At 42.3% G+C, this 21,831-nt stretch overlaps 1 protein-coding gene across 11 annotated transcripts in view; it reads right to left on the bottom strand.

Moving 5' to 3' along the window:
• TLN2 (talin 2) overlaps window positions 1-21,831 on the bottom strand; it is a 413,192-nt gene that overhangs the window by 127,968 nt on the left and 263,393 nt on the right. For 10 of the 11 annotated variants that reach the window (XM_046652946.1, XM_046652956.1, XM_046652955.1 and 7 more), the window contains 10 exons: window positions 17,859-17,960; window positions 17,034-17,110; window positions 14,276-14,456; window positions 12,985-13,098; window positions 10,705-10,813; window positions 9,707-9,915; window positions 8,787-8,885; window positions 5,011-5,178; window positions 3,487-3,781; window positions 804-970 (listed from right to left, as the gene is read on the bottom strand). In XM_046652946.1, the coding sequence (XP_046508902.1) occupies window positions 804-970; window positions 3,487-3,781; window positions 5,011-5,178; window positions 8,787-8,885; window positions 9,707-9,915; window positions 10,705-10,813; window positions 12,985-13,098; window positions 14,276-14,456; window positions 17,034-17,110; window positions 17,859-17,960 (1,521 nt within the window). Of the gene's footprint in view, window positions 1-803; window positions 971-3,486; window positions 3,782-5,010; window positions 5,179-8,786; window positions 8,886-9,706; window positions 9,916-10,704; window positions 10,814-12,984; window positions 13,099-14,275; window positions 14,457-15,009; window positions 16,044-17,033; window positions 17,111-17,858; window positions 17,961-21,831 lie in introns of those variants that run through there. The other variant, XM_046652957.1, reaches the window with a different exon arrangement.

Genomic DNA, 21,831 nt, shown 5'->3' with positions numbered 1-21,831 from the left:
ATTCTTATTTATACTTATCTGCATTTTCTATTAATTCCACAAGAAATCTGTGCTAGTTGCATAATTAAAAAAAAAATAGAAAAATATAGCCTTATCCACTTAAAACAGTTCTTACCTAGCGGTAGGCATTCGAATTTCCTGTGGAACTTACACCACACATGTGCACAGGTTCCACCCGTGACCTGGTGAACCAGGATCTTTGGGGGTGGAACTGCGGCATGTGCTTTTAATGTTTCGTAGGGGGCTCTAAAATAGAGCCCTGGGTTAAGAATCACTGGCTTTTAGAAGCATTATGATATAAAACTGCCGTGAAAAGCACCAAGCTCACTCTTCACTCTTTTCTCAAACTTCTAATATTTAAAACTACTGAGATTTGAAGAACAGTGAAACAGGAAGCAGAATCTTGATAGGAGTTTAGGTGAGAAGTCAAATAGAGGGCAAAGTAACATTAATGCTGCAGGAAGAAAGCAGCTGTAAGTGAATATACTGTTGAAAATCTCAAGTTTAAATTAATCACCATTTTCAATAAAGCCAAAAGTGACGAGCCAAAGGAAAGGAGCACTCGCTGAGCAGGGACTCTGTTGTCTTCAGCTGAGTCAGCACCACTTCCCTCAAGGGGTTCATTCATCCATTCCATGACCTTCTTCTTTCCCAAGCCAACGAGGTTAAATGTTACAAAGCTGTATAGGTTTTATACAAACAAAAATGTGTACTCGGCTGACCATTCTCTATCTTGAAGGTCCCTTCCAAATCCTAACTCTTAATGATGGTCACTTATCCATCTAACAAATCCGACGTAATACCTTTGCAGCTTCCACCATGCGAGCAGTGGAGTCGGCCAGGAGTTTTGCTGCTGCCAGGAGCTTCTTTGAATTCTCCATGTCGATTTCAGCTTCTGCGTCTGACCTCATGGCATTGACGAGGTCTGAGGTGGCCTGGGCCAGGACCCGGGCCTGGCGCACCATTTCACCTGGAGGACAGGAGTGAGGATGCAATCTTTCTGTCTGCTTTCTAAACTCAGGGGAAACCTAGGAGGCAGCAGGGTCTTGTCTTTACTCCTCTAGCAAGAGGGACAGAGACAAGCGAGCCTTCATGCTCCATTGCTAAGCAATGCAGCCGAGTTAGACGTAGAACTGAAAATATTCCCTGTGGCTGCCAGGACTGCACGCCCCAAACACATCCGCATTCAATCTTTATGAGGGAGAAATATGACACAAAAGTAACCAAAGAGGAGCTCTTTATAAAGAGAAGGCAGGCAACAAAATTATGGGGATGTATTAGGTGCATTTACTTTTAGTAAATATTTATTTAGAAAATATTATTTACCTCACTTTAAGAACTTACACAAAAGTTTCTATAATAAATTCTTTGCATAACGGGCATAGAAAAATTATTTTAAAAATTTTGAATGAATTTGTATGCCACTTAACACCAGATGAGTAGTATCACATAATCCACTATATTTGGATCATTTGGCTCTTGCTGATAGGAAGCACAGAGCCCAGTTTCATGCTCAAATGCTAAAGTTTGCCTTGGCCCAGTTTTCCTGTCAATTCTCTTTGCTCACCCTCTTCCCCCCAGCACTGGTTTGGATCTTGCTATTTGTAATTGTTTGGTTTTATTGTACCATGATTTTATTGAAATCTATTTCTACTTCCTTTTGGAACTGGGAGGGGTGTAACAGTCGACATTAAAAATAAAACCACTCAAATGTAACGGATTTCTTCCTGTCCCAAAGCTCATTTGAGAAGAAGGCCAAACCATGGTAACATTAAGAGGGGAATAAAAGTTTTCATAAAAATCAAAATGTGCTGAATTCAAGGTATCCTGTATTGGATTCTGGGACAGTGAAAGGACATCAGCAGAGAGAAACTGGAAAAATCTGAATAATGTCTGTAGTTCAGTTAACAGTAATGTACCTGTGCTACTCTGCTAGTTCTGACAAATGCGCCATGGTTTAGTGAAGATGTTACAAATGAAACTGGCAAGAGTATTTGAGAACCCTCTGTATTACCTCTGAAGCTTCTCTGTAAATCTAAAAGTATTCTAAAATAAAATGTTTATTTTAAAAAACCAAAAAAAACCACAAAAGAACATCATCAAAAAGTCATTTAAGGAGGCTACAGGAAAAGCACAAGGTAATTTTCTTTAAAAAAATACTTATAATACAGTATTGCTCTGTGCTGACAAGGAAGTAGAAAAACAAACTACTGGTAGTGTTGCAAATTATAGAAATTTCCTGGAGAGAAATTTCATGGACACATTTTCTAAAAAATGTTCAAATCTATTGGCTCAGAAATTCCATCGATAGGAATTTACCCTACATATATCCCCCAAAGTAAACCAAGATATTTTTACAAGAATGATTACTGCAGTATTATTTTTTGTAAAAGCAAAACAAACTATCAAATGAAAAAACTTGGAAGCCACCTAAATGTCCATTAAAAGATTATTGGTTAAGTAAATGATGATGCATCCACTGAATGGAATATTAAGCTGCTATTAAAAAGATTAATGTATAGGTCAACTTGAAAAGTCTCTAAGATATTTTAAGTGAAGAAGGTTGCAAAAGAGTATGTATAATGCAATTCCATTTGTTTAAAAAGAAAGAGGGTATTACATACATACATACATGACTAGGTATATTGAAAATTTCTGGACAGGTAAAACAAACTGGTCAGTTCTGGAGATTCACATGGGATAGTGACAGGCTACGTCTGGGGAGACTTACTTTTCAACTAACACTTGGGTGCATTGTATATATTTTTTTAATTTTCTGTATATCATGATGTTTAACATCTTAAAAATGTCTTCCTGGCTGGAGAGAGAGTGCCCTTCCCAGGGCTAACCAATTCTTAGAGAAAGCACATGGTCCAGCCAGGAGCATGCCTTTGACATGCAAACTAACCACCACACAGCCACACCTCCTATGGCCAGTACATCCCAGGAGACAATACATTCCTGTGCCTCAATCATCCCAGGGCAGATACCAGGCAACAAGGAATCACCCCTATAGCGTAGAGCCTGCTGAATCACCCAAACTAGCCAGTCCTAAGCTGTTCACCCTGCCCTGCCTTACCTTTCCCATGGAAATCCCAATAAAAGCCATGGCCTAAGCTCCCTCCTCACTCCTGTCTTCTGCAACCTGACCCAAACCTGAGGCTTTCCCTGTGACACTGCATGGCATGTGGTGCCCCCCTCTGGGACCTGGGAGTATGATAAACTTCTTCCTTCCAGGCCTCTATTCTCCTCTCCTTCTGTGGCTGCACCGACTTTACCATACCATACCCAACATGGGCTTTCTTAGGACAAAAGAGATTTACTGAGTTTTCCATCTTTTGCCCAACCTCAGTGAGGAACACTTGACTGAGTCTGATGAGAGCTTGCCCTTGAGGCACCCAGGCAGCCATCCCACCTTTCTTACTCACGATCATCACCATCAGGGAACTCCAAACCGACCTGCCCACCCATAGCCCAGCCCCTCACCAGCATCGCCCATGGAGCTGAAGATGCTCTCGGTGACACACATGATGGTGTCGGTGGCCTGGTCGTAGCGGCCGATGGGCTCGCCTCGGCTGGCAAATTGTCGCACATGCTGCAGGAGATCGTGCAGGGCCTGGCTGACTACGCTGGCTGCTGCGCTGACCTGCTTCAGCAGCTCACTGTCGTCGGTGGCTGCCTGGCAGGCGCGGACGCAGTTCTCCACTGAGCGGTCCACGAGCTTTCCGGCTTCAATCAGCTGCTCCTGGCACACAGGGGAGCTGATGGTAGGGCTCACCACCTGAAGAGAGACAGGGGCAGGTCTAGGGCACTGTGGGTCAGCTCCTGGTCCCCAGTGTGCACTAGCATTTCCACCAAGTCCCAGGCTCTGGGTCTCAGGTCCTTACCTATAGGACCAAGGATTCAACTAAACCATTGCTGAGCTTTCTCATACTTCACTAGTTCACTTTATCTGTGACTTTAAATGCCTGCTAATTTTTATCTTTATTAGCGATACATAATCTATACCACTGACTACTTCTATAGATAGAAATTACCAATATTTATCAATTATACCTGCTCCTTTTAGGAACCTCTGAATTGAGTCTTCCGAGCTGAGATAAAAAGACTACCTAAAAGAATTGTATTTCTTTTTCCAGAGACACCTGGAATTCCGCCTCACAACACTTTAAAGAACAGAGGGATTCTGTCAGTTATCTGGATACTAGAAGGGTGAACAGGCAAAGCAGGAGGGAGACCATCGAGGACACCTCCGACTGATGCTGCAGATCCTACCAGAGGATGGGAAATGCCAGGCTGGGCCAGGTCAGGGATCTGTAAAATATGTTATGACATGAAGTTGAGGAATGGACACCTCCCATCTTCTGCTGCATCATCGCAGTGACGATGCACATGGTAGACTGGAAAGGGTATTTCAAGTCAGACAGGCCTGAGTTAAAACCAGTTCTGCCACATACTACTTCTGTGGCCTTAAGCTACTTACTAACATCTAGGGGCCTCTATTTCCTCCAGGAAACTGGGGATGATGGTGCTTAGTGAGGCGAAGTTTGACACACAGAGTGTGCACGTCCTAACTGGCAACAGTGAACTTCATCCTCATTACCCTCACTCTAACACTGTACAGGGTAGAAAGGGCACCCCCAAAATTCTGCACGTTATTTCTGAGCTCATTTATAATGCTGTATGGCACAACGCAAGGACCCTTTGTGTGCAGGTGTAGATAAGACATATTGAGAAGTCTAAAGGGGAAACATGGCGATTTGCATTTAGCAATGGCAATTAGACACAGGGAAGTATCATGCCTGAGGACTTGAGCAAAGAACAAATGATCAAAGCAGAATTGGCAGTTATGCTAGAATCCTGCTGTGTCACCTAAAAGAGGAGGCCTGAAGCAAGCTCTAAGTCTCAGACAATTTTAATAAATTCTGCCCCGGCTTCCCTCCAATGACTGGAGGCAGATAAGAGCATGTGATGCTTTGGAGAAAGGGCTGGGGGTGCCAGCTGGCTTACCTTGGCACATGCCACAAGCTGGGAGGTGGAGAGGGCACACTGGGTGGCAGCAGCAATCACTCTGTTCTGTAGGACTGTGTCTTCAGCCACTTGGGCAACATTCTTTGCCTTTAGTACCAACATGGCGGCGGCATTGGCAACGGCTTTGGCCAAACTCATTAAAACGTCCTAAGAAAGGGGAATTAAAAAACAGTCATTTATTTTTTTCCTGATCACCCTTCACAGCCTAAAAATAAAATGTGGTGTCCACTTAAACATTTTACTAAAATTCCATCTGGCCTTTTTCCTTCAGTACTTAATAATATTTTTTCTACTTATTTTTCTGAAATGTTAACTTATCCTTAGAGCTAATTAGAGAAGGAGACTCATATCCTAATAACATAGTCTTCTATAGATTCATCAAGCAGCAAAGATTTAAATCTAAAATAGGTTAATTTGAGGGAATGGTTTTTATCATAACCACTTATTCACATTCATGCACTTATCTAAGACTAAGAGCCTTGATCACATCTCTTGAATATGTGTTCGATGTGGTGGATCAGAAGCTGAAAATACATCCAGATGCCACAAATACTTTGTGCTGTAGGAAGGATAGAATTCATGGCCTCCAAGTCATCATGCTTCACCGTAACATGAAACTTTATCTTTTGGATTTCTCCTTCACACAAGGATCTAAGTTAACAGAAAATTAGCTGTATCTCTGCCTCCAGAGGGCAACATTGGATGCACACAGACAACACCTACGGCTCAATATTCTCAGTGTTCTGTAGCCTTCTGGATAGACATTAAATTATTATGAAAGGTGGAAAGGGAGCCTACATAAACAAACTAGCTACAAGTTGACCTCAATAAAGATGCAAGGGGCTCTGAGCCTTCAGAGGTCACTTTATGCTTCGACTCCATAAATAGGCATTCTGCCTGCAGGATGGAGACTCCTTGACTGAACCCACCAGATTTGTCACTTGTCTGTGTGACCTGAAGAACAACCACTGTTACATTTAATTTACTTCTTGGCTTTTAATATTGAAGGCAGTTTATTTGGTTTGGAAATGTCTTCCCAAACAGATGAGCCATTTTTATTTTGAACCAACATGTCAAAGCTTTCTCCCAGAGGAAATGCGGTCAGAAGTCTTTATTAATTCATCAGATAATGAAAAGTACTTTTGATTCTGAATGTGAAGGGCACCCACAAGTCTCTACACCAAGATATTTTATGAGAAGCTATATTAGAAAGAGTGTTCATCCTGCAGAGTTTTACACAGAGCAAAGACTATATGGTATCCAGGCAAATCAGAAACCCCTGAATCAGCCAAGAAAGCAGATTTTCAAATGGACAAAAATGAAGCAGTCTTACAGCAACGGTTTAGTCCAGGCTCTTTTTGGTTTCTGATGTTTACTGGATATTCAAGGAAATACCAAAGCTTGCGGTGCTAAAAGTGGAAGATGCCTTTGGAATCTGACTGGCACTTGTCTGTCACACAACTTTTAGAAACTGCTCCCAACATAGCCTACAAACTTATAGTTCTTGGACACCTACCTCAATGCTCGGTGAAAATATAACTTGAATGTCACAAATTATTAACAAGATTTTAAAAAATAACTTTCTAAAACAGGTCATAGTATTCCTTCACTTGATGTGAATCCATTTTTAAAAAAAATAGGGATCAAGATTTGGTCATGTAGACTCGTGGTTGTTCTAAAGGGCTTTGTTAGACTCATTTAAAGAAATCCTGTTCCTCCTATTAATTTTGTCCAAAAAAAATACAGTTTGTAAAAGAACGTGATACTACAGCTATAGCTGCTGACAAGGCCTTTGTCAAACTTTTCAACAAGACCACTATTATGTAGGCCGTGTAAAATAAATCTTTGTTAACTCTGGGAACATGCAGTACATTGAGAACCCAAGAAAAGCTCTGAGATAGGATCTCAAGAATCAGAAAAATAGAGAGTAAGAAATCCAATGTCAGTAAGCCAGGGGCTACCCATAACTGGAGGAGGTTGCAGGATCACGTTACTGTACTCGTGTGTACCCAGAGACCTTACAGAAGCAGAACATGTTCAAGTCAGGCCGTTCCCTGGTAAGAAAGCCTCTGCAGGACCACGCCCTGAACCCGAAACCTGCTTCCCTAGCATGTCTGAATAGAAACAAACAACAGGAAACAGAGTTTGCATTTACACACCATGAAAACAGTCTGCCAAAGGAAAAAAAAAGGCAAAGTCTTCAGAAATACAAGGATGCCTGAGATGTCTTAAGGAAGTACTGTGACTTTCCCCTCGACCTTTCCAAACGCTCTGGGGAAAGCAACGATATTTTCGAGGAAAGTAAGCTGACCACTTCAAAAGAATTAAGCCTAGTAAACCAACAACTGAATCTCACATTTACCCAATTCCTAAGTAGGTACCTGCCTACAAAGAATTACCTGCTGGAATACAAAAAGCAAAGGCCAAGACAGGATGGGACTAACAGGACATCCAGGTGGGGACACAAGTAGCTTGGATTTAGTAGGATATATTTATATGGTCTGCAATTAATTCTATTTACAGTTAAGATATTTCTGACCATCCCAGCATAGAAATGGCTTCCAGGAATATTCCTACCACATGTTATGGGTCTCGCCCTCCGTCAGGACATGACTGTTCAAACACTGAATGTCTTATTGCATTGCACGATATGAATGAGTGCTATGGCCCCAGCACCACAGGGTGTGGAAAGTGGAGAGAAACAAATGCATTAATGGTTGAAGGTGCATGTTTCATGTACAACATCATCTATGATCATGCCTTAGTGTAACTGATGTATCTTGTGTTGATGAAGTTTGGTAGTTCTCAACAAAATGGCATGCAAAATTGCCACCCAGGAAGCCAGAACTTGAATGCTAGAGGAAAGCTGAATGATCTTTTTATTCTGAAATCTACAGAATTCCCAAACAGTTAACTTGACACAGGATTTGGAAAATGGCATCCTCCAGAGAACCTGGGCTCAAACTGTAGCAGTTTAATTAGAATGCGCTTATAAATTACTTGCAAAATTAAGACTTAAGAGGAGGAGGAAGAGGAATGAAGGGCATCTGTTCACAAGCATATAAAAAGAGAAGTTCATCTTAGCCAGAAGCTCCCAACAGCAGGCCTCTGCAGCTCATCCGTGGTGGCTGGGAACAGAGGCAGGCAAGTCGGGATCTTGTCTGACCAGGCAATGCATCAAGCCAGCTGCAAACAGTGGCTATAGCTGTTCACCTGAGGACAAATAGCACCTATCCTTGGTATTGAAAAAGAAGGGTGACAAGAAAAGACTGTACCACTCTTGTGATTTGGGATATGACACAGACAAGAGAACCACCTCCGAATGCAAAGGAAAGCCCATGGAAGTTTTCACTCTTACATGTGGACTCTAGAATGACCCAATTAAAAACTGCCCCCAAACAGACAAAATGAGATTGGCTATGAGTTGATACTTGCAGGGGTTGGATGGTAGATACAAGAGGGTTCATGATATTATTCCCTCCACTTTTGTGTTTAAAGAATGTCCAGCATATTGACCAGTGAGACCAGCTAAAAAAGTGCTTGATAATGATGATGCATGATGTAAGTGACATGAGTTTTTCAGTTAAAAAAATTTTTTTTAATTAACACATGAAGACCACACCCCCAAGATAATCCACCTCAATCTCATTCTTGACAGCGAAAGGAATATTTTGCTTTTTCATTACGTTCTCCCTGATTGGATCTAGACCATCACTGAGACTCCTTTCCAAGAACATGGGCTGCAAATATCTTACTTGGAATCGCTCATCGGTCTCATTCTCTCCGATCTGTCTCAGAAGATCCCCACTGGCTTGTCCAATGCTCCCAGCAGCAGTCAAAACTGTCTGTCGAGGCTGTGAACAAAGAACACACATTGGTTGGAAAGAAAACGCATTTCTTCACAGTGCCGTCAGACACGGCAGTGCAGGAAGAGGACTTCTGTGGGATCAGCTCTTCCTACACGTAAATGAGAGTCTTGGACTATGAGTAAGACAGGAGATGTAAACATCCTGGTGAAATTTGTGCAAGGAAATGCCTGACGTCTCACAAACCAGCAATAGGTGGATAGATTTGAAATGTTCAGGTCAGCCCCGTGGCCGAGTGGTTAAGTTTGCGCGCTCTGCTGCGGCAGCCCAGGGTTTCGCTGGTTCGGATCCTGGGCGCGGACATGGCACTGCTCATCAGGCCACGGTGAGGCAGTATCCCACATGCCACAACTAGAGGGACCTGCAACTAAGATATACAACTATGTACGGGGGAGGTTTGGGGAGATAAAACAGAAAAAAAAAAAAAAAAAAAAAAGAAATGTTCGATTAGTGAGTCTTGTTCAGCCAGTAGGAAGGTGATATGCACTTTATGGAAATTAGGGTGCAAACTTGTATCCTGTTTAAATGTGTATTTGTCACGTGTGTTCATTTCTGAGGTTGCATCTAATCAAACACGCTAGTGGGGTGAGGGGGAAAGGGGGAGATGGGAGGCTTCCTACTAAGAGCTCACCCAGTCCCAAAGGTTGAGCTATAGCTTGTGTGTCCAGTTCAACAACTCCAAACCCTACAGTGTGGTAGCATGCCCCATCAGGATGGAAGGAATGGCACAGGGAACAAGAACCCCATGGTATCCAAAGGCTGCATCTGTCTCATCAGAACCTGAGTACCTGCTTGCCCCCAGAGCTCACCTCTCCGGAAGTAGGCTGCACAGCTTTCAGCAAGTCCGACACTGCCCCAGCGAGGGTCCTTGCAGCTCTGAGCAAGTCTTCCCCACTGCCCACCTCATCATCCATGAGGGCTGCTAACAGCTTCACGCCCTTGGACATCTCCGTCAGGTTGGAAGAAATGGTGGTAATTGCACATCCCACAGCTGTGTAGTCGGTGTCTGCAGGGTCACCTGGGACAGAGAAGGAGAAACCTCACCACAGGATGGCAGTGAAGGGTGAGGACAGCCCAGATTGTCAGGAGGTAAGTGGCCACATTGTAGCAGCTCATCACCCACCAGCCTGCAGGAGTCGGACACAGGTGAAGCCTGTGCACAGTGGGATGGACGGCTCCCTGTCCCAAACGGCTGCTCTTCACAAGGTCCGTTCACCCGGAGACCTCATTCACTGAAACACTCAGCATGAACACCTTTCAAATTCCAAAGGAAGTCTCAGCATCTCACGGCCCCTTTCACTAGGCCCCTGTCTGCAGTTTGGAGGGGTCACCTCTGCTCCTGGAACACTGAAAAGCTCCACGGGGAAGCCAAGATGTTTCCTGGCTCTCATTTGACAGTGCAAGGCGGGGAGTCATGCTACGCCAGGAGACTAGTGCTGGACAAGACAACAGAAGGTACATATGACAGATCTAGGCACTTGGAATCATTTTCAGAGTGTAAGCTCCCAGAAGGGAGAAACTGGCCTCAATAGACTTTAAAGTACATCCAGCATGTTGATGAACAATGAGAAGAACTATGTAAGTGCTTTTTAATGATAACACATGATATAGACAAAAAAGAATGAGATGTTCCCCATATTTCTCCTGGGGCAGTGGGAGAAAACGCCTTAAGTATTCTGAGCACCTAAAAATAGACCATCCTCTCACAATATGAAAATCTGTTGTTTCAATCAAAGACTATGAACTCTTTTTTTTTTTTTTTTTTTAAACAAAACCACAATACACCACAAATCCCTCAAGGACTTACCGGCTGTGAGGTTAACAACTGAAGCTGTTCCAGCTGTGATGGCATCAACTTGAGAGTGGATTTCGTGTTTGGATTCGTCGACTTTATTCTGAACCCACACCCTAGACGCCTGCAAAACCAGACAACTGCATGACACAATCACTGCACAGAATTACCCAGGAAACCAGAGAAGTCTCGCCATAAAATGAGACCAGCATTTTGGCTACACTCTTACTGGGTCAGCACCAATAGGGCCCCTAAGTCATCAGAAACAATGTCCTTAACAGGCTTCTTGCTCGTTCACAGATGCTGAATGGCAGGTAAATTCTCAATGTTTCTTATGCTAGTTACCTTTTTTCTTTTTTTATTACCCTTTTAAGATTTTATAAAGAAAAATTCTATGTGGTTTTATTTAAGTAAATTCAATTAAAAACTGAGAAAAATTAATGTCTCATAATAATACTGCACATTAGCACCTATTATTGTTGTTAATTTTCACCTTGGTTTTTAGAGAACCGGGTCAGAATGAGGGTGTTCCAGCTCAGGAGGGTTCTGTCAGGGCGGGAAGTATCTCTTGTTTACAGTATGAACGCCATGCAGATGTGGCATCTTTCCTGGCAGGATTTGGGGGGAGAGGTCAAGACCCTTGTTCTGGACCCAGCTCTACCACTAATAAGTGATATGACCTTGGATAGATAACATCTAGGTCCTGTGCCTCGCATTTCTTCTACCATAGTAATTCAATGGCCCTTAAAAACCTTTCCAGCTCTTAGACTTTTTGCTCATTTGAATCTATAAATAGCAAATTCTCTATTTTCTGGCATTTCTGGACTTAGCCAGTTAATGATCATTTTGATAATGAAGACCCTGTGGTAAATATAAGGTGCTGATCTGCTTCCCAAAATTTCCCCAAAACAATCTAGGCTCAGGATGTGTCTAGCACTAACAATATTTTTTTGTATACTAATCCTTTGAAAATTGGTGAAGAAGGAATGTTAAGTCCAAATATTTTAAAACTATTCTCTCACAAGTGTGCTTGTTATGAGAGTCTGCCATACGTATTTTCACTCTGAAGTTCCCCAAAGCAAAGTGTTTAATGACTCCAGGTGCTTGGGAGAAACCGGCCTGAGGACAGCCGAGCCTGTGTGTACACAAGTGTGCGAATGAACACGAAGTGTTCAGGGAGAACTTGGAGGCAGTTATCTTGGCTGGACAGGATGAGGTTACAAATGATGGCCCCTCCGTCCTACAGCAGTGGCCTTCCACCCTGGCTGCCCATTAGAATCACATGGCAAGATGAAAAACCACTGATACCTGAGCCCCACCCCCAGGGACACTGGTTTGCCTAGTCTGCCCCAGGCCTTAGGCTTCATCCTGAAAGCTCCTCGGGTGATTCTAATGTGCAAAGCAAGGCTAAGAATGACAGTCCTAGCCAGGGCTTTGCAAACTTCAGTGTGCACACAAAAACAGCTGGGAATTTAGCTAAAATGCAGATTCTGATTCAGAAGTTTAGGGCAAAGCCTACGATTCTCCACCTCTCACAAGATCCTAGTTGTTGCTGATGCTGCTGGCCCGTGGAGGACAATTTGAGTAGCAAAGAGCCAGAGGATTTCACGCAGCAGCAGCTACAGGAAAGCAGCTAATAACTCTGTCCTGCTGAAAAGCTCAGTGGTAGTACCCAGTGGTTCTCAAAGCATGGTCCCCAGACAAGTAGGGGAAGCATCACCTGAGAACTTGTGGAAAATGCAAATTCTCAGACCTACTGAGTCTGAAAAATGGGGGAGGGGCCCAGTAATCTCTTTCAACAAGCCCTCTGGGTGATGCTGATGCACTGGCTAAAGTTTGAGAACCACTGGTAATAATAACAAAAACAGCTGTACTCACCAAGCTCTCACTATGCATTAGGTACTCCAGTAAGAAAAGAACTCTGTGCATCATTAGAAAGAGTCTTCACAACAACCCTGTTCACGGTTGACCAAATGGAGGCTCGGAGAGAGTAAGTTGCCCAGATTCACACAGCCACTGAGCAGTAGAGCTGGGATTTGAGCCCAGATTAGGTGACTCTGGAGTCTATGTTCTTAGCCCTCATGGGGTACTGCTAGCAGCACCCTGTGATTCTCTCCTTTTGTGGGTGTAACCTAGAGACAAAGACTCACTATTTTGGGGGGAAAAAAACCCCACACAAACATGGATTTCCACTTCATCAACTGGAGACAGAGATTCACCTCACGGAATTCAGCAAGAGAGAACTGTTTTCTGCCAGGGTGCAGATATTGAATGAAAACCATGAACACTATTTACCATATCCTGGCCGAGAGGCGGCAGCGAGTCGAGCTCACTGAGGTCGTCCTGGGCCTGCTGGACAGCATGCATGCTTGTGTTGATGGTCCCCATGAGGGCTTGTTGGGCGGAAGTCTGCAAAGGCAGATGCGTATAAGGTAGTCATACCATGCTCCTGGGACTGACAACGCCCTCTACACAAACCAGGTGAAACTGAACTCTGGGCTCATGATAAAACAGCCCAGGGTACATCTCAACAACTGCCTGAACCACCTTCCATTTCAATCCTGGAGCTGGAAATACATATTGTATTATATTAATAGAGTACTAGGGGGCCGGCCCCATGGCCAAGTGGTTAAGTTTACGCGCTCCACTCCGGCAGCCCAGGGTTTCACTGGTTCGGATCCTGGGTGTGGACCTAGCGCTGCTCATCAAGCCATGCTGAGGTGGTGTTCCATATAGTAGAGCCAGAAAGACCTACAACTAGAATATACAACTATGTTCTGGGGGGTTTTGGGGAGAAAAAGGAGGAAAAAAACATTGGCAACAGATGTTAGCTCAGGTGCCAATCTTTTAAAAAACATAGAACACTAAATATGGGTACTTGCAATAGAAGGATTATAATTAGGAGAGTGTGGAAAGCTTAATTAGCTGACAAGAAGGCTCAGAAAGTCTTTGCAGGGGGAGTTAAGGGGATCCAATCCTTGAGTACTGTGGACAAAAGATCTCATGCATAGGCAGCATGAGTGTGTTATACTAGAACTCTTCTTGGTAAATAAGTAGAGATTCCACCTAAACCTACAGGCAACATGTTTCTTCAGACTCAAATCACTTCTTTCAGGCTCTTCAGCTTTCAAAAAGTTCTTGCCCAATAGCATGAGATTCTAGAGCAGGCAGACCAGCACAGAAGGAAAGATCTGCTCAGGGGTGAGGGGATGTGTGCATTACTACAGACCTAGTCTATTTCTAAGACTCTCTGAGGCATCTCTGGGCCGATTAGCAGCTTAATGCCACTAAGGCAGGGGAGCAGGGTCCTATCTCTATATCACCAGTCACATGGAGAGGTCACTGGTTCTCTTCCAGACCAAGAGGACACCTGTGATCCTAGACAGACTATTACCAGAGCCACTCATTTAAAAGAAAGCATGCTGGGAATTAGGCATTGGGACTGCACAGTTGAAAAGCCATGGTTCAGACAGGAATTAGCAAGAGTGTGGATGGCACACACAACCTATCACCATGGCTGGTGTCCCCTCCCTGTATACTGGAGGCAGCATATTGATGGGCAGGACGAGTGCCCGGAAAGCCTCACCAGTGGGGGCATGTGGCCCCGGTGCATCTGCCCAACCATGACCTGCTGCTGTGGCGAGGGCATGCTGCCAACGTTGAAGGTCTCGGGTCCGCTGGAGCCTGAGCGCATCACAGCCGGCAGTGCCACTGAGCCATGCTCCACCTTCCCAGTCCGATTGAATTGCTGCTGCAAGATGGTGGACCTGTGGGGGACAGGTGGTTTGGTCACTGTGAGGTTGCGACTCACATCAAGTGTAACGATAAGATACCACAGGTGTTATCAATGTTTGCTGCTTTAGGGTACAGAGACCAATTTAAAAGAGGCATATCTAGACAGAATTGTGAAAGAAGAAGTAGCACTAAAATGCTCAGTAGGAGAACTCTGAGATGAATGAAGCCTTCTATAGTCAATAATATAAATAACTATTCCCATTTTATCTACTTAATAGGTTCACGGTATTACACAATTAGTTGTTCTTAAAAAGACACACATATTCCTATAACAATGATGGTCCAGGCATTAATGAAAATTTTGGATACATTGATCTATTACTCGTAAATTTTGCCTGAAATAGCCTTCATTCAACAAATATCTACTGCATGCCAGGTTCCATTCTAGGCACTGGGGACATAGATCACTTATCCTTATCTTGAAGTGAGAAGTGTGGAAATGAACTTAAAGATAATCTCTCACAGCTTGGGTTCCCCCCACCCCCCCAGGTCCAAGGCCATTGACCACAGAGTATGTCTAAACACCTTAGGAGCCTTGATGATGTGATAGACTTGGGCACTTCTTCCAGATGATTTCAACTTAAGTCTGGGAAGATTCCTAGGGCATCTATGCAAAAAAAATTGATAATTTTTTTTGATATTGAAATATATTATCAACTCCTTGATATTTTCTTAGAATGAGCAGTGAGTGCAAAGGACTTTGACACATGAAGGTAATAAGTCCGAGGGTGGCAGATCGGCCTCAGTAGCCCAGTGGACAAATCCAGAGGGAGAGTTTGGGGAATGTGTGTGCATGTGGAAGGGGAGGCGGGGCAGGGTTGGTGAGCAGCAGCATTAAGGCACAGGGGCCTCTGTCCCAGCGTTTTCGAACCATCACAGATCACTCCCTGTTGCCCAGGGCAAAGCTCATGAGCTATGCTGGGATATCAAGCAAGGCATCCAAGGGGAAACATTAATGTCTCTGGAGGGGCTGACACCAAGGAGGGTGGATCTCTGGCTCCTCTAGGAAGTCAGCTGCATTCCAAGATCTCAGTAAAGTCCAATGTAAGGAGAAGTGGAAGGTCTAGTGATGGGGACCACCCTGAACCACTTTTCCTGCTTGCCTTGATCAGACCCCATCATGATGCCTTAGGCAGTGGGAAGGGGCCACAGCAGCCCCAGGCGGGAGAGGTTCCCAGCACTCTGGGCTCAGACACTTACTTAGCTGCTCCTAGGCAAACTACAAGGGCAGCAGAGCCCTCTGAAATGAATAGCTCACCCTGTCAGAAAGCACTAGCTTATTAATTTCCATCTAATGATCATTAATAATTCCAAGAACTGAAAGTGCTTTGCCAAAGGGCAGCAAGTACTTGAAACACATCACAAGTTTGGTTCCAACTCGTATACTAATAGGGGACAAGTGGAAAACCACCTTCAACTGATTGTGGAGAAAATTGTGAGAGAGGGGTGCAGAGTGGCAATGTTAGAGAAACAGTTAGTATGGCTAAGCAAGTTCAATATGCTGGAACATGCTAGAACTTTTGGGCAGTGTATTATAGGAAACATCACAAGATCTGAATCTGAGTCCTGGCTCTGCCACACGTGTGCATCTCAGTTAACTTCCATGAGCTTCGGGTTCCTCATCCATGCACTGGGGATGATTGTATCTGGCCTCTCTCTTCCACAGCAGGTTGTTGTTGAGATCAAATGAGACAGCATGTTGGACATACACAGTAAAGTGTAAACAAGAAAAGTTATTATTACAACGCTCTCCTGAACATAAAGGGAGTAGCTGAACAGGTTTCCCAGCAAATATCACTTACTAGATGTTACTTTAATAAATCTCCATTTCTTCACCTATAAAATGGGGCTAAATTGTGACTGTTCTGAATTTAAAATGATGACGATGACAACAATAGCCAACATTTACTATGTGCCAGGCATCGTTTTATGTGCTTTATTCGTAATTCAATGACCAAAATAAAACTTACAAGACGGTCCTATTATTATTCTCCTTTTACAGATGAGATGAAGGGGGCAGAGAAAATTCATCATGTCCCCAAGGCCACACATTAAAAAACAGATCCAAGATTTGAACCCAGTAACTGGGGCTACAGAGTCCATGTTCTGAACCACCTCCCCCTGCTGCCTCATGACATGTGTACCAAGCGTGGCATGCAGTAATCTTTCCATAAATAATAACTCCTTCACTGGCTAGACCCCTCCCCTAAAAGGTACAGAATTAAACAAACTCACCCTCCAGCCTTTAACAAAAATGATGCAGTTTATGAGATTTACATCAGACATGCAAAAAAGGATTCAGGAATGCTGTGTCTAAAGACAGAGTTAAACACCACATTCTGTTCAGTGGCTCCCTGAAATCACCAGCCGCCCTCACACAAGACAGCCTCCACAGTGATGATCATGGTCTGGGGACCACGCTTTGAGAAGCAAGACACTGTCATCTCCTCCACGTGATGGACTTCATGGCCACGGGCCCCAGAGCTGGCAGGAGGACACCTGCCTATCTGGGGAGAACGCAGTTCTTCAGCACTCTTAACAATACTTACTTTTTTGGGGAAACAGATTCTTCTAACATAGTTGACTCTTCATCGCCCTCTAGTCCAAATCTATCTTTACTTTGTTTCTGAGGTAAAACAAGACACAAATGAAAGTCAGCAGATCTTGACACAAGAACCTTTTAAAAGACCTTTTAAAAGGAGCCACACAAGCAAAAATATTGAGGTTTACCCAAAATTTCTTGTATTGGATATTTATAAGTGGTAGGATGAACAAAAGCAAAAGTAACAATCATAAGAAATACATTATTTAGTATACAGAGACATATAATGTCTTCTGCATTGATTATTGCATAGACGATTTTATATAGCTAAAATCAAGACAGAGATACGAACATTTTGCAGAACTTGGTTATTTCAGTGGGCTGTATCTTGAAGCCCTAGGAAATCTGTTTCTCTATAGAACATGCCACCTCATTAAATTTGGTTAAAAAAAGGAAAGCAAGCAAGAAAAAGAAAAACCCAAAACATTTTTCAGATCCTCAGTCCAGTTCCTGCAGAGTCTGGAAAGCATAATGCAACTACCTGGAGAGGAAGATGCTGATGGCTTAGCTAGGCTCACTCATTAGCTAGGTGATACACTATTGCTCACTACATGGCCGTCAATGATACAAACATGAGCTGCAGCAAAATCAGAAATTCTCCTGAGATATTGAGGTGAAAGACCACACACTCAAGCAATCTTAACATTCAAGATTAAATTAGTGAATCAAGTACTTCACATAAGGGTTGTTTTATTTTTTCAGGTAGCTACATCTAAACTGAGTCTTTTCATAAAGAAGTCTTGCTTTTCCAATTTGCATTGGTATGAAATACCTTTTTGAGGATGATGTCAATGTAGCCTGCAATCAGCTGGGATATTTGCTCTCCCTCAGTGGTTTGTACTGAATAGTAGCTTTCCTGATACTCCCCAAAATCCTGAAAAAAACAGCATTAGGAGAAATATAGCTACATGAGCAGTTTTGAAGGTGAGGAGGTCCAGTTCTAGAACAAAATGGCATAGACTCACTTTTCCTTGCTCTGGCCCCTAAATAAAACCGAACACCCTAAAATTTTTCAACAAACAATGATAAAATGGCTCCAAAAGCTGGAAAGGTGCACTGGTTGGGGACATCAGGATTTGAGGAACCACAGTTTGGTGAGTCCTTGGGTTTTATTTTACATCCCATAGCTCCCAAGGCTGGGGGCTGGAATGGCCTGAAACGTGAAACTTCCACTAGGTAGTTCCTGAAAAGTCTATTCTCTCTGACCATACAAGCAGGAGAGGTGAAGCCCAACAGAGACCTAGTTGGGAGCCCCAACCTGGCTCCACAACCTGGGTTGGTACTCACTGGCAGCTACAGAGCAGTGAAAACTCGGACCATCCCAGCCCCTGCTCCACAACACAGACAGGCAGGTGGTTTACTCCATTTGCAGTAGTGGCCACAGTGAAGCCCTGCGTCTCCATGCCCTCCATTCAGTGGTATAAAGTAACTCAGGCCCAGTGGCTTCTACCTCCCCCAACAAAGGTCACCCAGCAATAACAGGTGGCCCAGGGAAGTGCCTTCTTCCCTTACAGACAGCACCAACAGAGTTTGGGAAGGAACCCCGGGCATGTCAAGAGAAAGCATCAGTCCAGAATAGCATTGCAAGGGCTCAGAAAATAAATCATCATTGCTACTAAAGGCCACAGAAATAGGCCAGAACACTACACACTAAACCAAAACAAGGTGATTGTGTGCTAAAATAGAAGATAGATAAGATTAAGAGTGTCCTAATATCAAAATGTCTAGAATATAATTGAAAATCACTATTCATGTCAAGAACCAGGACAACTACAACACAATTAAGAAAAGATAACCAACTGATGCCAATACTGAAATGAATCAGATGTTGGAATTATCTGACAAGGATTTTAAAGCAGCCATCACCAAAAAAATGCTTTGACAATTACAAATTCTCCTCAAACAAATAAAAAAAATAGAAAGATTCAACAAAGAAGCATAAGTCATAAATAAACACCAAATAGAAATTTTGGAACTGAAAAATGCAATAACCAAAGTAAAAAAACTCACAGGATACATTAAAGAGCAGTGTGGAGAGGACAGAGGGAAGAATCAGTAAACTTCAAAACAGATTTTAGTCCATTGGAACAACAGAAAATAGACAAGATAAAATGAAACAGCCTCAGGGCTCTGTGGGACAATAGAGAGATCCAACATCTAAATCATCAGAAACCCAGAAGGAGAGGAGAGTGTGGAAGCAAAAAAACACCACGAAAAAGTATTTGAAACTTGCTGAAAACTTCCCCAAATTAGTGAAAGACGTGAACCTACTAATTCAAGAAGCTGAGCAATCCTCAATTAGGATAAATATAAGAAATCCACACCAAGAACTTTTGGAAACTAGACACAAAGAAAAATCTTAAAATCAACCACAGAAAAGCAACATATTATCTATAAATGAACACCAATCTGAATGACAGAAAATTTCTATTTTGACACCACAGAGGCCAGAAAGAAGTGGCATGACATTTTTCAAGTGCTAAAAAAAAAAAAAAAAAAAGAAGCATCAACCTCGAATCCTGTATCTGGCAAAATTATCCTTTATGAATGAAAGAGGAATAAGAACATTCTCAGACAAAGGAAAAGTAAGAGAATTTGTTGCTAGCAGACCTACTTTTAAAGAATGGCTAAAGGAAGCTCTCCAAACAAAGAAAATGGTAATAAAAGAAGGCTAAGAGCTTTAAAAAGGAAAGAACATGGAATGGATAAAAATAGAAATAAATGGAACAGCATATCCTTCACCTCATCAGTTTTCTTTAATCATATTTTACAATTGAAGCAAAACTTATAACACCACGTCATGTGGTGTTCAATACATATAGAAGAGATATTTAAACAATTATACCCAAAAAGTGGGAGGTGTAAAGAGACTTAAAAGGAAGCAAAGTTTCTATACTTTGCCTGAAGTGGTGAAACATTGACACCAGTGGGCTATAATTAATTCCATGTATATGTGGTAATATCTAGAACAATCACTAAGAACACTACACAAAGAAACATACTAAAAAACATAAATAGATAAAAATGGAACTCTAAAAAATGTTAGAGTAACCCACGGGAAGGCAAGAAAAAAGAAATAGAGGAGATAAACAGAAAAAAATTATCAAATGGTAGACTTAAGCCATAACATATCAATAATTAGCTTAAAATATAAATGGTCTAAATATGCCAATTAAAAGACAGATTGGCAGAATGGATTTCATTAAAAAGCACAACCCAACTCTATGCTCTTTACATGAAATTTTTTCAAACACAAAAATATACCTAGGCTGAAAGAAAAAGAATGGAAAAAGCTATAACATGCAAATATTAATTTTAAAAAGCATGAGTGGTTTTATCAAAATATGATAAAGCAGACTTCAGAGCAAGAAAATTTACTAGGAACAGAAGAACATAATGATAAAGCAACTTCTCCTTTAAGAACACAGAGAAATCTTAAATGTATAGGCACCCAACAACAGAGCTTCAAAATACATGAAGTAAAAACTGATAGTGGGCCTGGCCCAGTGGCCTAGTGGTTAAGTTCAAGTGCTCTGCTTTGGTGGCCCAGGGTTCACAGGTTCAGATCCCAGGTGTGGACCTATACCACTCATCAGCCATGCTGTGGTGGCATCCCACATACAAAATAGAGGCAGATTGGCACAGATGTTAGCTCAGGGCCAATCTTCCTCACCAAAAACTAATCAACCAACCAACCAACCAAACCAAAAAAACTGATAGATATGAAAGGAGAAACAGAAAAATCCACAACTGTTGTTGGGAACTTTATTCTCAGGAATTGATAGAATTACTTGACAGAAAATTAACAGAGATATAGAAGACTGGAACAACAACATCAATGAACAGGATCTAGTTGGCATTTATAGAACATTTCACCCAACAGTAGAATATACATTCTTTTCAAAGTGCTATGGAACATTCTTCAGTAATGATCATTTCTTGGCATATAAAACCAATCTTAAAATTCTGAAAGAATTGAAATCACAGAGTACGTTCTTTGACCATAATAGAATTAAACTAAAAATCAGTGACAGAAAGACAACAGGAAAATCTCCAAACACTTGGAAATTAAATACAGGTGAGGAGTAGGAAGGAAGGAAATATTACATATTACAAGCTTTAATCCAACTTTATATTTTAATGAAAATATTGATATTCATTCTTTTGCTTGAGGTAGTTACAGAGATTTGTAACTATCTCTTATTTATATATTTGTGTTTTGTTGAGGAAGCTTCACCCTGAGCTAACATCTATTGCCAATCTTCCTCTTTTTGCTGAGGAAGATTTGCACTGAGCTAAGTAACATTTGCGCCCATCTTCCTCTATTTTGTATGTAGGTTGCTGCCACAGCCTGGCCACCAATGAGTGGTGTAGGTCCGTGCCCGGGAACTGAACCTGGGCCACTGAAGTGAAGCATGCCAAACTTAACCGCTAGGCCACAGGGCCGGCCCCTCTTATTTATTTTTTAAATGAATTTTTGCTTTTAACAAAGCAGTACTTGAATCTAGTTTAAAAAGACCAATAGTATTAAAAGGTATATAACAAAAAAAGCTGTCTCCTGCCCTATCCATTCCCACCTTCATTTTCCACCCCTGGCACAAATGCAACCACTTTCAACCTTTTAGTAGTTACTTCTAGTATTTCTAAGTAACAAGTTTATATTGATTTCCTGATTTTTCTATTTTGGAAATTATCCACCACTTCCTACAACAGAAGATGAGGATGTAGTTCTCTAAGTATGAACA

The sequence above is a fragment of the Equus quagga genome, chromosome 2, assembly GCF_021613505.1.
Source record: "Equus quagga isolate Etosha38 chromosome 2, UCLA_HA_Equagga_1.0, whole genome shotgun sequence".
NCBI lineage: Eukaryota > Metazoa > Chordata > Mammalia > Perissodactyla > Equidae > Equus > Equus quagga.
Note: the sequence above shows the minus strand (reverse complement) of the source record. Positions and strands in the feature narration are given on the sequence as shown.